The 17,182-nt window shown below is 38.1% G+C and overlaps 1 protein-coding gene across 5 annotated transcripts in view; it reads left to right on the top strand.

Annotated features, from left to right (window-relative positions):
* Positions 1 to 14,793, top strand: part of CLEC16A (C-type lectin domain containing 16A) — a 177,424-nt gene extending 162,631 nt beyond the window's left edge. For 2 of the 5 annotated variants that reach the window (XM_074965454.1, XM_074965452.1), the window contains exons 22-23: positions 1,468 to 1,617; positions 11,843 to 14,793. In XM_074965454.1, coding sequence (XP_074821555.1) covers positions 1,468 to 1,617; positions 11,843 to 12,204 — 512 coding nt within the window. In that variant the 3' untranslated portion in view covers positions 12,205 to 14,793. Of the gene's footprint in view, positions 1 to 1,467; positions 1,618 to 7,112; positions 7,237 to 11,842 lie in introns of all 5 variants that reach the window. The other 3 variants (XM_074965458.1, XM_074965455.1, XM_074965453.1) reach the window with 3 other exon arrangements.
* Positions 14,794 to 17,182: the final 2,389 nt, after the last annotated feature.

Raw genomic sequence — 17,182 nt, 5'->3', positions numbered from 1 at the left:
GTTCTTTACTATAGTTTCAGCCAATTTCCTGGTACTGAAGTTAGGTTCCTGTAATTACCAGGAACGCCTTTGGAGCCTTTTTTTAAAAAAAATTGGCATTATGTTAGCTCCCCTCCAGTCATCTTGTACAGAAGCTAATTTAAATGATAGCCGTTGGTAATTCTGCAATTTCATATCTGAGTTCCTTCAGAACCCTTGAGTAAATACCATCTGGTCCTGGTGATTTATTACTGTTTAATTTAAAAAAAAAAAAGTTGCTGTTAGTTTTTGTGTCTTTTGCTAGTTGCTCTTCAAATACTTTTGTCCTGCCTAATTATATTTTTACATTTGACTTGCCAGAGTTTATGCGTCTTTGTTTTTTCCTCAGTAGAATTTGACTTCCATTTTTAACGGATGTCTTTTTGTCTCTAACAGCCTCTTTTACTCTGTTGTTTAGCGATGGTGGTATTTTTTGGTCATCTGTTTTTTCTATTTACGGTATACTTTGTGTTTGAGCCTTGATTATGATATTTGTAAAAATTGTTCAGGCAGCTTGCAGGCATTTCACTCCAAGTTCACTGTTTAGATATTTTTCTCATTTAAAAAAGCACAGGCCAAACAAATAATAGTGCTAAATATGTTTCCACATCTTCTGCAGAGACAATAGACTTCCAAGTGATGATGGTGTACCACAAGGACATAGAAAAGTGCTGCATAATAGAATTTGTACACTACATTTCTTGAATAGGGGGTTAAAAATATTTGTTAATTGAGAAGATCAGCTATTATGTACTACTCTGCTATATTCTGACTTGGGAAAGTCTCTCAAACAGCTGGAAAAGCATCTGATGTCAGCATTTGGTTTGATGGATAATATTCCCCAAGGGTAGTGATTTTCCACTGAAGTGCTATACAGGTTTTCAGCCTCACAAAGAGACAGCTGTCTCCTTAGTAAAGCTCTCTTTTTGGCAGGTCATCTTTGAATTTATTGAAGCCAGTATTTACTACTACTTAGCCTATGCGCAGCGTGCCTCAGGGGGGCACGTGACCAGGATTCATCACCTGGAATTTGGTCCACTGGTTGGATCATTAGGTTCCTCGGCTTGGGCCGGGTCGGGTACTGATGGGGAGTGCGACATGAACGCTGATTTGTGCCCCCCAGTATTTACTGAAAATTGGCAATAGCTTTCAAGCATGCATTGGATCACTGACAGTCCATTTTGTTTCACAGATTGATTTTGTGCCTCTTACCAAGTATCTCTACATCCTTCCATCATCCACCTGCCGGTTTAAGTAGCACTTTTCAGTTAGGAGTCGCTTTGCTTCTCAGCTGCAATTGACCTTTAGGTAGCTCTTTGTCAGTGAACTGAATCGACACTAATGTGAGGCACTATTGTGCCTCTCACCCTTTCCCAATCTGCCCTTACCATACTGTCCAACTTGAATTATTTCTGTTATTAAATTTCATTGTCTTGTCTTGTGTTGTAGGTTTTGCAGTAGCCCAGTGTATAAACCAGCACAATCCATCACCGCTTTCATCGCCATCTCCTTCTTCCAGTGGTAGTGGGAGTACTGGACACTGTGATTCAGTTACTGCCAGCTCAACTTCCACTCCTTCTACAGCACAGAGTCCATCAGGTAAATCACTGTTTTAAGTCTTGGCATCCAGGGTGCACACTGGTTTATTTTATAAATGCTTACTGGATTAAATTGTAAGTCGTGTTTCAGACCTCTTTTACTATCCTGGATGTTTTTGCAACACAGATTGTGAAGATCTTTTCAGCTTTCTGGACTGCTTTAGTCTGTGGATACTTTACTATTGTCAGTGTTGATTTGAATGCTGGTTGAAAAATACACCTTTACCTGCTTTCTCTTTGTCTGCTAGCAGGTTGTCTGCTTTAGTTTGTTTTACCTGTAATTATAATACGGCAGATTTATAGCTCATCATCTGATCAGCTGGAGCCCCTGTGAATAAGTGTGAGATTCTACACTCAGTATAACTTTACGCAGCTGAATGGTTTTGTTCACGTACCACTTTTACAACTTTTTGTGGTTGTGCCTTTTATTTTTAAAAATAAAATGACTCACTTTTGTATATTTAAATCTGACAGTTATGTTTGTATGGTATCTATAGGGCAAACATGATATATTTCAGCACATGTATATAGGTTGTTATATGGTAAAAGTTGGGCCATGATTAATGTGGCCTTTTGGTTAAACAGGCATTTGAGGAGTCTCAAATTCATGCATTCCACTGGTGGAGAGGAAGTTGGCACGTATGCTAACTGACAATAGTAACTTGCTTTCAAAGGTTTTACACAGCAAACCACAGTGGTGTCATTGTGTAAAAGTGCTTAATGTGAATATTTACAATGAGATTCCTTTTTGCAATCCCAATTGGGACTCCCTTTTCCATTCTTCCTTTATTTGTGAAGTATTTGTAGAACATCCCATACTGGCATTTATCCTCAACATTCATTACATCAATCCTTTCATTGACATATGAGAGTCAGGGAGCTGCTAAGACACAGAGCTGGGGGCAAGGCAGGAAAGTTATTCTGCAGCAGATTCTCCTTGAAATGCTTCCACTGTGCACCTGCTCCACTCTGACCAGTTTTGGTTTTGACAATTGAGGTGACTGTTTTTAAAAATAATCAAGTTGGGCAGCCATTCCCAGGCTTGAAATATGGATAGTCACCTGCAATTCTGATTACCATTCTGAGTGGCCATTTCATTTTCTGATCATAACTTGTAGGCATTCAGTTGTTTGCATCCTTGGGGAGCCTGAGAGAGACCTGTTTAAATTTATTGCAGGGGGCTGTGTTCTAAAAATGGGATTTTTGATGGTTATGACAAGCATTCCATGATCCACACTTATGAAATTCTAAACCAATTAGTAAATGCTAAAAAATGTGGTAACATCAACCTTATATCAACATTTCAGAGGTAGAATGAGTTAAGTTGCATGAATTACTATGTACTCCAGTACCAATAAAGTGGCATTAAAAAATCGTCAGCAAGTATATAACTTTGTAAAAGATAATATGTTGTGTGTTTACATAGCTACTCAGTCGTGAGGTACAGACCCAGCATACTTACCCTAAGACACATCTTAAATGTTGCTTAATTTTTCAGTGTCTGATTGTCCTTAATTACCACCTTATCAGAAAGTGAAGGTCCATTCAACTATCACTCTCTAAAGAAATGGACACCAGAAAAAAGCCTAGTTTTGAAATGACTAGTTTTGACTAAAATCACTTCTCAAGCTTCTGCGTATTTATAAAATACCGTTTAGTGTTTTTATCAAAATCCAAGAGGCTCTCTGTCACAAATAAAATCTCTGGGAAAATGCATGAATTCTCATACATTTAACTGATTGGACTCCACTCTGTCAAGAAGGGAAGTGAGTTAGAGTCTAAGATCCCTTCTGAAAATGCCTGCTGCCAGCCATTATCCAAGAAGCTGTAAACTCCATTATCTCTGATGATCATGACCTTTGTAGTCACCTGGGGAGTGATGCTGTCTCTAAGGTCGCCAGGATCCAAAGCACTTAGGGCTTTAAGGTCATAATCAAAACATAAACTTTACCAAGAAACAACCTGGCGATCAGTACAGATCACATAGCACAGGTGATTATTCTCCCAGCTAGAAGTGCCACTTAAGTGGGCTACAGCATCCTACATCATTTTAAGATTGAGTGTAACCCCGTATAGAGCAGCCTGCAGGTGTAACCCCGTGTAGAGCACCCTACGGTCATCCTAAATGGAGGTTAAGGCATACACTTTGAAAAGTCCTCATCTGAAAGACTGAGGACATAACCTTCTTGTCAGAGATGAAAATACTCTACCATTAGTCACAAAAAATCACTGCCTGTCATAATCCTTTTCCTCACCTCTATCTACAACATATAGAGATACATTGCAGCACCATTTTGAAATAAAACAAAATATGAAAGTCAAAGTGCTAAACTAAAACTCGTCTCTTGCTCCAAGTTTTGAAATGACCTTGTAGACATTTATCATTTTTTAGTATTACAGTCCTTGTTCACTGGTGATCGCTGAAATCGGATCTGTCAAAAGAGAGAGAAGTATGTGGGGACTGAGGGAATGAAAAGATGGTAGGATTTTCAAAAGCTCCAGTCTGAAATAGCTTCATATGCAAGATAGATAGGAAACATATGCTTATATAGCTGAGGAGAATGCGACCCTAAAACTCCATCTAATATCTATATGCTGTACTTGAATCTTTAGTGTGATCATGAGCTGGCATAAGTAAACATGCAATCTGACTTTTGTCAGTGGTGGCTGAGAAAAAAATGAGAACCATACATTAATTTTTGTTACACATATTACAGTAGTGCCCAGAGGCCCCGTTGTGCTGTATGCTGTACAGACAAAAAGAGAAGACCCAAAGAGCCTGCAAGTTAGGTCTTCTACCACTATCAGAAGGAATCCTTCTACAGCAAGACAAAGCATTCTTCATTCATATAGCACTTCCTTATTTTATACTATTAAATAATGGTTTCTGGTTACACATGGTCACCCCAAACTCAAGTATCTGAATTCATGCCTTGAGTCATATTACTTATTTCAGGCGGATGTCTTTTATTTGTGAGCAGCCATGACATCCACGAACAATTCAGTTAATCAAAAGCAGATATTTCCCTATGTAATAATATGGAAAAATTATAGTGTATAGCGAATGCCATAGTTCACAATCTTCCAAAATCTATTCATTGAGTATGCTGTTTCAGTAAACTTTTATTTATTTAAATCCTGTAATTTAAAGTGCTCAGTCAGGTGAGGCTTTTTATTGTTGACTAGAGATATCAGAGTAAGGTTTTGAAATGTTTGTTTTTCAGTTTCAAGATGGGTGAGGTAATATCTTTTAGTGGACCAACTTCTGTTGGTAAGAGAGACAAACTTTCGAGCCAAACAGCGCTCTTCTTCAGGCTGAAAAACTTGCTTCTCTAACCAACAGAAGTTGATGCAATAAAAGATATTACCTCACCCACCTCATGTCTCTAATATCCTGGAACCGACATGGTTACAACTACACTGTTTTTCAGTGTCTGCACTTTGAAATTCTGCTAAATCACTTAGATTGAGTGAGCTACCCACGCTAAACGTAACCCATGTTCTGATTAGTTCACAGGTACAGCTTTAAAATTCTACTGTTCTGCAGGAAGAAATCCTTAATTAAAAAAAAATAACAACAAAAAACAGGATCTCACTGTGTTTCACTGAATAATCGGATCTGTCAAAAGAGAGAAGTATGTGGGGACTGAGGGAATGAAAAGATGGTAGGATTTTCAAAAGCTCCTCTCTGCAGATGCTGCCCCTGCAGCTCCCATTGGCCACAGTTCCCGGCCAATGGAAGCTGCGGGGATGGCTTTTGGGGCGGGGGCAGAGTGCGGAGTCCCCTGGCCGCCCCTACGCCTAGGACCGCAGGAGGGACATGCCGCTGCTTCCAGAAGTCACAGCACATGCGGAGCGGGGCAAGCCCATGACCCCTCTCCCTGGCGGGAGTTCAAGGACCAGATTAAAACATCTGGAGGGTCAGATGTGGCCCCCAGGCTGTAGTTTGCCCACCCCTGGGTTAAATGTAACTCTTGCAATATCTCTGATTGTTCCTTAGAAGTGAAAAAGCAGAAGTTGTTGTGTACTGGAAGAAAGGAAATTCCCGAGAGGGAAAGAGCAAACAATACAGTCCAAACAAGTCACGTGCATTGCTAGCAGGTTTTTTACTTGTTATACTTGTGATCTTCCATGAAGTAACATGCCCATGTGAACAGTTGCTGTGTATAAGATGAAAACATTCTCCTGGTAGTCATACCTTCATCATTATGCCTTTTGAGCTTACAATGTAGCCCTTTTGCTGTCAGTAACTGAAAATTGTATTATTAAATGTGCTTATGTATGTATAGTAAATGGAATAGGGACGCTTTATACTTGTGTAGAATTCATATACTAGCCTACAGTATATATTCATTGTTACACCATATTTTACTGAGTATTTTTAAAACTGTCAAGTCATAAAATGCAGCTGATTTGATCTTCCTTTTAGAAAATATTTAAGGGATGATAACAGGACCTGGAGATATATAACCCAGCACTAAGTAATGAGTGTTTGGGATTTCAGGAGGTTTTTTCCTTCTTGTGTACCACTTACAGCATACTGCGCTCTTAGTTGGGGCAGAAGTTGCTTTGGAAGTGAATGGATTAAAATGGAAAGGATAGTCCTTTGTTGCTGAGTTAGAGTAATTTGCATTCTGATTTGTAGAGAATATATATTCCAAAATTCTGCGCACTGGGATCCTGTAAAAAAGCAATCAGGCCATCTTGCTGACACCTCCTCTGTCCCTTCCATTTGTGATTCAAGTAACGTAACTGTTGTGGTGTTTCATTCTGTTATGCTAGTAATCCTCTCTGTTAACTAGGTACAAAAATACTTTTGTTTAACTAAAGTTTCTTTTCTAGAACCCTACCTATGTGCTAAGCAGACTTTCTCTTTTCTTAACTGCTGGTTTTCACTAGATATATCTCTCTAAAATACTGCCCTTGGCTTTGTTACAATCCAAGTGCAATATTTCAGTTATATGTCTTTAAGTAGAAATATTGGATTGTCCAAAATATTATCCTTTTGGAAAAATAGCACATGCTATCCTATAATTTATTGCCAATGAGGGATCGGAATATTACTACCACACCAACATTTCTAAAAGATTGGTTCTGTTTAATATTTTTAATGTGTCTGGCCAGATTACAGTGCAAAAGCCTACCAATCCTGCCTCCATGTGACTTCAGTGGGAGTTCAGCTGGTGTCAGAATTGCAGGATCTGGCCCTAAATACCATAAGTAAATCTCCAGATATGTAGGTAACAAAATAACATGATTTTAATTGGTTTGTAAGGAACACTAAATACACACACACACTACCTTCAGAAGTATTTTCCTAACTTACAAGACTCTTGATGTGACTTAAGATACCACTCAGAATACCCGCAGTTATGAATAAGTCCCTGTCACTTATACTTGTTGATACTCTAATATTTATCCTTTGTGTCCATTCCAGTTTCCCTTCTGTTTCATTGTGAAAGCCTTTGTATGATATATCACTGTGTTTTCCTCTAGTAAGGTCTGGCAGGAAAGGACGACGGCGGGTGTTTAGTCTGTCGGAGGCTGACAGTCACGGTGGACACTGGGTTTAGGTCTTCAAGCAGCAGCTGCAACCGCAACTCGTGCAAAATCAATGCAGGCAGGTTCCTCCATAAGATTTCAAAAGGCCACAACGTTTAATAGAGCATAGCCATTATCTATTTCCATACTAACAGAATGACTATCTACTATTATATGCATGAGATATAGAACTTAAAATAGCATCCACCTGTATCTAGTTAAGAGCATCATTCATAGATCTAGCAATTGACTTCTAAAAGGTTTTAACTGGTGGCTTCTCATGTTGATTATTCTTGGTTATCTTGCTAAAAGAATTAAAACTCCTCTCCTTGCCTGGAAAAGGTATGTCAAGTCCCAGCTTTCAAATAGCCATGTCTTCTCTTGAACAGGGGCAGCTATGGCTCCAGTGGAATTCAGTAAGCAGGGGTTTCTAAATTGGCATGAATGCAGACAGCTAGCCAGTCCAGCCACAGGATCTCTAGCCTGTAATTCAGGTGAAAGAGAAACTTTCAGCTAAAGACTGTCCAGGATTTGACCAGTCATATTTTCTATTCCTACAAAAATCCTCATAATCTAGTCAGATGTTGTTATGGAATTATTTTTTCTGGCTTTGCTTCAACCAGGCAATTTAATATTGGATATGAGAAAGTGGGAAAATTAGCCTCAGGACATTACTGAAATTTACAAAGTAGTAACTGTGTTTACTAGGATCAGATTAGTCTCTTTTTGTATTCTTTATAGTAATGGCATGAAAATAGAAAAATATTGCCAGTTTTGTTGGATGATATATAAACAACTTCCCTTATTTTTTTTTGTAGATTTATTAATACTCTTCTCACTTAGTTTCCTAGTTGTGTTTTAATTGTTTATTTTTTATCCTATTGTAGGTTTACTGCATGATTTAATTAAGAGACTTTCCTTTAGACCATTTCTGATTTTTTTTCTTCCTCTGCTCCTTTCTGCCTCCTTTTTCCAAATTACCCCACTTAACACTTCCATTTTTGTAAAGTTAATCTAGGCATTATCCTGCAACTGCTGAGCAAATCATGGGGGTGCTGTGCACCCTCACTTGTCACTGAAGCTAGTCGGAGTTAAGGGCACTCAACACCTTGTGGGATCTAGCCCTTATTTTGCAAACTCTAATCAGAAATTACTTAACTGTGTACAAAAAAAGTTTACCCAATATTTTTTCAAATGTTAATTTCCCACATCAGCTGGCACTCTCTCGTTCCTAGGAGTTACTGCACACCCCAGGAACTAGAGGACTAGTTAAGATAAAAAGAAACCCCTTCACCCTTTTTGTGCAAAAGTCAAATGGAACTGCCACATTTGGGAAAACTCTGACTAATATCTTAGAGGTGGAAGTGCCAGAATAACATGGGAGGATTCTATTCTCTCAAGATACCATCTGCTTTGTTACTCTATCTCTTGTGTCTCAGTGCCTCATTGATTTGATGGAGGCTTGAGATCCAGGAGTGAGATCCTATGAGATATCTCCAAAGAAGCAGAATATTCCCTCTTTAGGGCATTTTCCACTGGGCTTGGGGCAGGAATTCCCACAGCTCTTGAGAGTATGTATTCTTGCCAAATGTCCAGCCCATGTCATAGACTCCAGAGTTTTGGATCAGCTATAAAGAGGCGGTCAAACCTTCAGATGCTTCTCGGAACTGAACTCAAACGCCAAACATTTTGTAGTTGGTGACTAATATCTTCTCTCACTGATAGAATGATACTGAAGGACAGTAGCTCAGTTAACACCTCTAGAGGCTGCCCATAAAAAACCTTTTGCATCAAGGTGATACTTTGATATCCACCATAAACTCCTTGTATAGTACACATTTTCTATGTCAATTGGTCCCCTTGCTCTGTTCCCTTGGATCCTTATTAACTTGGTTGCCTGATAACTTAAGATCATGTGATTTTTTTTCCTAGACTTTAAAATATTTTATACCTCGTAAGGAGGAGTGTTTTAAATTAGACATAGATCTTACCTTTTAAATTGATGTAAGTTACCGACATCCATTAGAGAAATCAGAAACTTTTGTCATGCTAGTACTAGTTACCCCTATGCTGACGTTCATTGTCTGCACCTACTGGGGCTATATTTTCACTAATCCATCATTAGCATTGGCAGGTGCCCTGCTGGGATGCAGCAAATTTGTCACCGCTACTCTTAAATATAGCAATACAGTAAAGGAAATGAAGTTCAGGGAGCTACTAATGGGTTATGGAAAGTAGATGATGAAAGAAAAATTACAGCCATTAATAATACATATAACTTAGAGAAAAAATACAGTACAGAAGATCTCTATTTCTGTACTTTCTATTTATAAATTCTACAGCTGAAATATTTCAAGGGCAAGTTGAATTTGTTCTGCTGATATTTATGGTGCCATTTTCTAATCATTCCTCTGAGGTTGTTTTACAGTGTGTTGAATAGAAAATTGCATTTGTTTGGCCCTGGATATGTCCTACAGATAAATATTTTTCAACCATTTATTTTTCCTGATATATAAAAAGTGGGAGACATTTTAGCATTCATTTAGGTATTTTATAGGACTGGAACAGCACAGTGCAGTAAAATTTAAAAAAAAACTTTGTCCTCTGTTTGCTTGTTTAAATCCATAGGATTTTAAAAAAGCATTTAGGATTATACCAAAATTTCTATGTAAGGGAAAATGGCTATAATTAAAGCAGTCAGGCATAGAACTAAAATGTAACAGATTTTTGAAGAGCTGCAGTAGAAATACTTCATATTTGTGTCCATTGATAAACTACATTTACCCAAATTACTAATGTGTCTGAATAATACATTTTAGTGAGTGTTCTCACGATATTCAAAAGCCCAGATTGGGGTAAAAAATAATGGAAATTTAAAATTTGTTTAGTCATGGACCTTATGTTTTTTTTTAAACTATCATAATAAGTACTGCGGACATTTAAACAACTGCACTAGTAAAAAAAGACTTACTGGTTGGACTTTGTTTAAATGTTAGTAATTGCCTTTGAATTCAGAGAAATAAAAATTCATGTTCAACTGTAGCTCACGAAAGCTTATGCTCAAATAAATTGGTTAGTCTCTAAGGTGCCACAAGTACTCCTTTTCTTTTTGCGGATACAGACTAACACGGCTGCTACTCTGAAACATTTTCTTAGCAATTCTTCGTCTTTCATGCAAGTCTTACATCGTTTCCTCTAATATCGTTTACCACATTCTCCCCAAAGTTTTTTTTCACGGCTACTAAGAAAAATCTGCAGGGTTATTTTGCATCAGCACTGTCTTTCAAAAGGCAGTTAGTGGTGACACTTGAAAAAAAGTGAGAGTCAAGATTTTGCTACAATTTATAAATCTTGTTTTCTTTAAATAAAAAAAAAAAGGCAAGAAGCTGTAGCCCACAGACTGTCAGCAAAAGTGAAATGAAGTGGTTTCTGAAGTGAAAATATACATTTGTTTGGAGTCTTGTTAGCAGAAAGATGAGAATTTTACAATGGAAGGGATAAAAACCATGTCTCTCACCCACACCCAAACCACTCATTTTCTCTCTCTCTTGGGTGACCATTCTTATCTCTTCATTCCATTCTAAGCTCTTATTGTTTTTTTCTTGTGTTTTGCCTTAAGTTTACATTTTCTGTTCTTACAGGATTAACTGGAATTCATATTGAAACTGAAATGTCTTTAAACGTCATTCTGGAGTTAAAACAAAAAAACAAAAAAAAAACAGTCCTCTTTCTTTCTACTCGCTAGAATGCCTTGTAGAATTTTCTGCAGACTGCAGAATTTTCTTGTGCGCTTAGACGTGCTGTCTCTGAAATGAAGAGCCATGTAAATAGTCTGGTAGCTGGTTATCTGTGTTACTCCATTTGTGTTAGTTACTGTAATCTGAAATGATGCATATTGGCCCGACCTGGGAGACTTTCTAATATAGGACAAAATTTATAAGCCAATTGGGGGTTTTTCACCTCTGAAATATCCATTGAAGCCAAATTAGCAATTTTTCCATCACTTATTTAGGATTTTTAAGAAAGAGGTGAAAAGGAATGTTGTTAAAATGCTTCTCATTATGTGTAATTGTTTCTAGCCACCTTCATTTTGTTTGCTCAGTGCTGCCTCAGTGAGCAAACAAAAGTGCAAGAGGAATAAACAGTCCTGTGTATCTGCATTAATCGAACAGTTCTGTAGAATTATTCTCCTTCCTATTCTCCCATGGTTGAATTGATGTAAGTTACCATTTGTTTGTTTCACAGCTTCTTTAGAACCAGGTTGCTTCATGGGAAATGAATTCTACAGTTTTCTGTTTCCAGAGAACTTCCTGATGTGGGTTTATGTTGGTTGCTCTAATCTATGCTAAATTCTAGAAAAGCTTTTTTCACTACTCTCCTCCACTTCATCCCACCAGAAATAATAGTGATGTCACACTGTCACATTTCAAATGAATTACTTACACATAGAGTATTTAATAGCTGTCAATTCAAAAAGCTTACAGCTGGCATTTCACATCTCTACTAAATATTTCCTGTATTTCATTATTTACATGATCACAGGGTACATGTGTAAACATACTGCTTCACAGATCTTTGGTTTCCTCCTGAGTTTAAGTAATAAGTAAAGAGCTTTATACTGTTGGTGTTTGTCATGTGGATTGAGCACAACTGAAATGCTAACTGCTGCCTAATGTTTTCTTTAGTAGGTGACTCTTCAGCTCTTGAACAGCCTCCCATGACCTTTTCCAGTCAGGTGATGTTGGTTGATGAAACCTCTTCAGCTGCCTCAAAATCTGGCAAGAACTCTGTAAAGAACCCTGAAGTAGAAACAGCTAACCTATCCCCTAGCCTGATTCCTGCACAACAGCCCACAATATCTCTAATCTCCGATGACAATACAGATGCACTGAGCGTAGAGTCACTTACACTGGTCCCACCGATTGATCCACACAGCATTCATACTTTCAGCTGCATTCCTCAGTCTTCCTTGCCATCTGAAGTTTGCAGAGTGACAGAGGGAGAGGGCTCCGATCAGAGTCAACAAGCAGACTATGATGAACAGTGAAGAAAATGCAACTGACTGCTCTGTATTTTCTTTAAGTGAGGTGATGGGGGCATTAATAAAGCCACAAATGCCAGTTGGCTCACAAGAAAGAGGCCAATTACTCAGTAACTCAACATATGGGCAATTCTTTAAAATAAACATTATACGTTCAGCATTTTTGAAGGAAATCTCTACTGTAATATGGGAAAGTGAAGAAGCTTTGTTGGGCTACCTTGGCTTCATGATGATTTACTTCTCCAAATATGGAGAGACAGCATTTGCCAGAAAAAGGAAATATTTTAGGATATTATAGTACAGAGATGCTGTTTCCATTTGAAACAGTTTTTCTATTCTGTCAGTCTTATTCAGCTTTTAGAGGTATGGCATAAAAACAGACTTGGCCACTTTCAGTATTGTATTCATAGGATTGTAAGCTTTAATATTGTATCCTCTGTGTAATATTTATTTCAATGTTCAACATAAATATCGAGCAAAGATTTTTTTTATTAAAATGAATTGAACCCCTGATATAAAAATCAAAGGCTTATTCAGGTTAATATAAGACTGTTTTTTGAGAAGCATGTTATGTAGTTTTTTGCATAACCAACTACAGAGGAATGTGAAGTATTTTAAGAGACTGTGATTGCTTTCGTCTGTTCACTTCTGACAGAGGCAAATTGTGACATCTGAGGAATGGCAAAATCCCTTCTGCAGAAGGACACTGTCTCTTCTTTAGAAACAGCCACAAGAACTTGTGCTGCATACAAGTTTCCATCTCCAGTGTAGCCAGGAAGCCACCTTACCCAGCTGATGATATCTCACTTCAGAAGGATGAAACTCAAAAGGGAATATACTGATTTTTCTATATGGAACCGGCTAATCCTGATGTTAACCAGATTAAATTTCTCAGTGAATGTGAATCTGATCTGAAGCCTATCTGACCTGTAGGTCCTGGTACATAGAAGATAGAAATTAAAGAGAAAGCATAAAACTTGGCAGAAGTTTGGCATGTTCTTTGCTGAATTGATTCATACCTTAACATGAATAGAATTTAACCACTCTCAAATAAATCTGCAGTGCATTCATTTCAAGTGGTGATAAAACTAGCAGGGAATAATTATTTCTGCATAGATGATGGTGTAAAGTATTTCCTGGTTCTCAAAAATTAACCTACACTTGTTTTTGCTTCTGTTTTGATTTTAGTTAGCAACAGAGCTTATTATCAGATTCTGTTCTTGTTGAAATCAGTGAGAATTTGCCATTGCATTCAATAGTAACAAACCTGGACTCCAGTCTTGTGTAGGATTAATTTGAAAAGTGTGTACCTATCTTCCATTCGCCCTGCCATGGTTACACGATTGTTTGGCTCTCAATAAGGGAATACTTGAGCAGGATGTTTTAAAGGTTGTATTTTTATATTTGACACCCCACTGACTTTCGGTCTAACTTTGCTGCTTGCTTTTTCAGGCTTGGTCCTTTGTGAAGCAACTTACCCTTAGCAAAATACACACACACCACAATGTTAGTGGTGGTGGTAGAGCCACTAAGTGTTTGTTCCTATGTTCAGAATTGACTGATTCAGATCTGTTACACTGTCTGATTCCTGTGGACTTCAGCAGGCGTTTAATCAGTCTGAGGGTCTGATCCTGCAAATGCGATGACCCCAAACCTCACATGAAGTCAGAGAGTTAGGGGTCCTCAGCACCATTCAGGCGGTGCTTAGCAACTTGTGGAACCAAACTCAGATCAGAATTTGGCCTTCGGGTGGAATGGGAGCCCATATTTCTTTTGGACCATTCTTAGACATGGTAGTCAAAAGACCATCTCAAAAATTATTACCTGCTTATTTCAAAAATCTTCTTTTGTGTTAGATGTGACATTTCGCTTGACCTAGATCAGAGAAAATGCCATATTGCAAACCTAATTGTTCTAAATAATATTACTTTTAAATGGAAATTTGGGGTCTTTGTTAAAAGAAACATATTTACCTAATTTAAAATTACATTCTAGTTCAATTAAGTCAACAGGCACAAAATAGGCCAGTTAGCACGCAATGCACCTTCTTACCTCTAAGCCATAATGTGCACCAAGAGATGGGACAAAGGAATTTTTTTTAATAAGCTTACAGAAAAGTAAGATTTGAAAGGAAATTGTCTTAGTCTCTGCTTCCAGGTACATTGTGGTCGCTTTAAAAGCCAACAATCTACTTGAATTGTCTGCTGGAAGCTTTAAAGGGAAGAGGAGGGTGAAAACATATATTGAAAAAGAGAAAATAGAAATAAATGACTAAACAGTTACGACGTTCAAACAATTGCTCAGACTTGTTTGTTTCTAACCTTAAAACATATATAAGAATTGACAGTGCCTTAATGCTGCATTAAGGAGAGTTCACCATATAAAACCCCTATAGATACTGAAATGTATCTTCTGGAAATCTTTGCTCTGTTTACAAATATAGTGTATTGCTCATCTGCTGCCCTTCGAAAAATATCGTGCCTGTCACTTACCAGAGCAGCTCAAGAGCTGGCTCCCTTCCGCTGTAAAAGGGAGGTACAAACAAGAGAGCATTAGCTCAGCAGCCACCTTTTTCGTCTTCTTTTTTTTTTTTTTTTGAAACCAGAATTGATTGAATCGGTGTGTTCTCAGTATTGTCTGAACCAAATCCTCACTGTTCTCCAAACATACTGGTCAATCTTAAGGCTCGGTATTTTCAGGGGCAATTCTGTGGGGTCTGTAAAGAGGATCATTATAAAAAATAACATGTAGAAATGGACCAGAACATAACACTGGATTTGAACTCACTCAAACGTTGTGAGGAGATGCTACGGTCTGGGTGTGAATTTTGGGGTTTGTTCCCATCCTTGAACCATGTGTTCTCATGGTTCTTGCTGAATGCTAACTGGATAAACCCCCTCCAATTCCTTCCTGTGAGACGAGACCAGCAAAGAAGTCAGTGGTATGCTGAATGTGACTTTGGCAGTTTCTTAGTCTATTCTTCTCACATGTATTTTATCAAATCTGTACCAAGATGCGATAGTTCACATGGGCTGTTGGATCTCGCCTCACCTTTGCTCTGCCCCCATCACACTGATGGTTTTAGTTTTCAATGAACTGTAAGAGTAGAACCTAGATTTTCAATCTAACAGAGTAACTGCAACATACACTTAAGTAACCTGGTGTAGGAAAAATATCTAAAGATACGAGGCTTGATTCTGATCTCCCCTTCACCGGAGTAAATCAGGAATAATTCTTCCAGAATCAGTGGAGTTATGTGGGTATAAAACTGGTTTGAAGCCTCATTCACTTTCCTGAGGCTTTTTAAAATTTAAATTTAGGAAATTGTATTTTTGGTTTCCTTTTTAGGATTCTGTGGATTAACCATGCTCAGTCGAAATGTTGTCATTGTGCTAATATACAAATAAAGGGCCCATAATTTGAGAGAGTAATTGCCTTGGTCCCACAGAAAGGGATGAGTGCACACACATTCTCCATTGCTAATTGGTGGTAGTTTAAAATTCAGATTGGATGAGTTATTGTATGTTTTATTAACAAACTGCTGACTACGCAAGGAAATAGTGCATTTTGTTCCTTAAATTTGGCAGAGGGTTGTAAATACAGAATTAACTGGGTAAAGGAGTTCTTCAGCATTCCTCATGACCTTTAGTTCAAGGAGTTCTAAACTTTGTTCAGTTGAGGGCTTTGTTAACAAAAGGTGAGAGGATCTGTTCTTCCATCACCTGTATGGAATTAGTGCAAGTAATTTCACATTCTGGACTGTTGTCATTAAAGATATGCCTGATGCCCAGACCAGAATTCCAGATCAGGGAAGAGTCAAATCTGGATCCCTGGTCACAATTTAGGCCCATCCGTAGTGAGCCTCATAAATCCCTTGCACATCAGTGAAAGTCGAAATAATGTTCCTGTGTGGATTTTAGTTCTAAAGTTTCATTGCTATCTTATGCGTGCAAAGTTTTAAAAGATATTGAAAGTTAAAATGGTTTAGCTATAGTAAAATGAGCAGCAGCCAGCAGGTTTTAAGTTGTGATATTTCTAATTAAGCAATAAGACATGGGTAGCTGTAATTTCTATACTGTTATGATAAGTGGCCTTGGATGATTATTTTAACCACTCTAGATATGTAATAATCACCCTGTAATTGAGTGTCATTTTTCTAAATGGAAATGGATTTTATTAGTAAAATAAGGGAAACCCATCAGGTCAAATGTATCCAGATTTCTGAAGCCAATCATAAAATTCAACAACGTATCTGTTTGCCATACGCTGTGTTTAATGTGTTCTTTTTTATCTCACATGTTGCTGTGCCTGTATTTGCTCTTATGGGTACATAACTAAAAAATAACCTGCTTAATATTCACTATGCTAATAATCACTGCTTCTCCACAAAACAACCAGTCGTCTTACTTCGCTTCTGAACAAATTTTAATAAGGTGAGTGCTGTTAGCTGAAAATTTTATTGGACAGCTACTACCTGGAGAACTAAACCTATTAACTAAATGCCAAAACAAAAGATTTGGGAAGGGAGAGGGAGGCATCATGCTGTGGTGAGAAATCTGCCTTCCACCTCCAGCTACTTGGAAGGGAGAGGCTGCTGGGCTTTTTACTGGGGTGCTGCCTTTGATCCTTTTCTTTCTGGCTACTTCATGTGATATATTTAAAACTCCCTTCCCATCCTATACTCTCCTCTGGTTGCTAGAAAGGCGTTTTCTCTTCCACACAGATGCAAAGCTCCACTACCCTGTCACCACCACCACCACCATATTGCCGGTCACTATACTCCCTTAACCAAGTCTTCTTTTCTGCATGGTCCTCTCAAAGAGTAGCTTCACTGCTTGCCTCTGCTGTTGTTCAGAGCTTTCCCAAGCATCAGCGGGATGAAATTGAAATTCTTGTCAGTCCTACTGCTTCCCTCAGGCTTCTGAACAACCCCAGTGAACCTGAGCAGAATTTTGTTAATTTCACTTTGCTGCTGCGCAGAAAA

This window comes from Natator depressus, chromosome 10, assembly GCF_965152275.1.
Source record: "Natator depressus isolate rNatDep1 chromosome 10, rNatDep2.hap1, whole genome shotgun sequence".
Taxonomy (NCBI): domain Eukaryota; kingdom Metazoa; phylum Chordata; order Testudines; family Cheloniidae; genus Natator; species Natator depressus.
The sequence above is the reverse complement of the archived record's forward strand: the minus strand, read 5'-3'. Positions and strand labels throughout refer to the sequence as shown.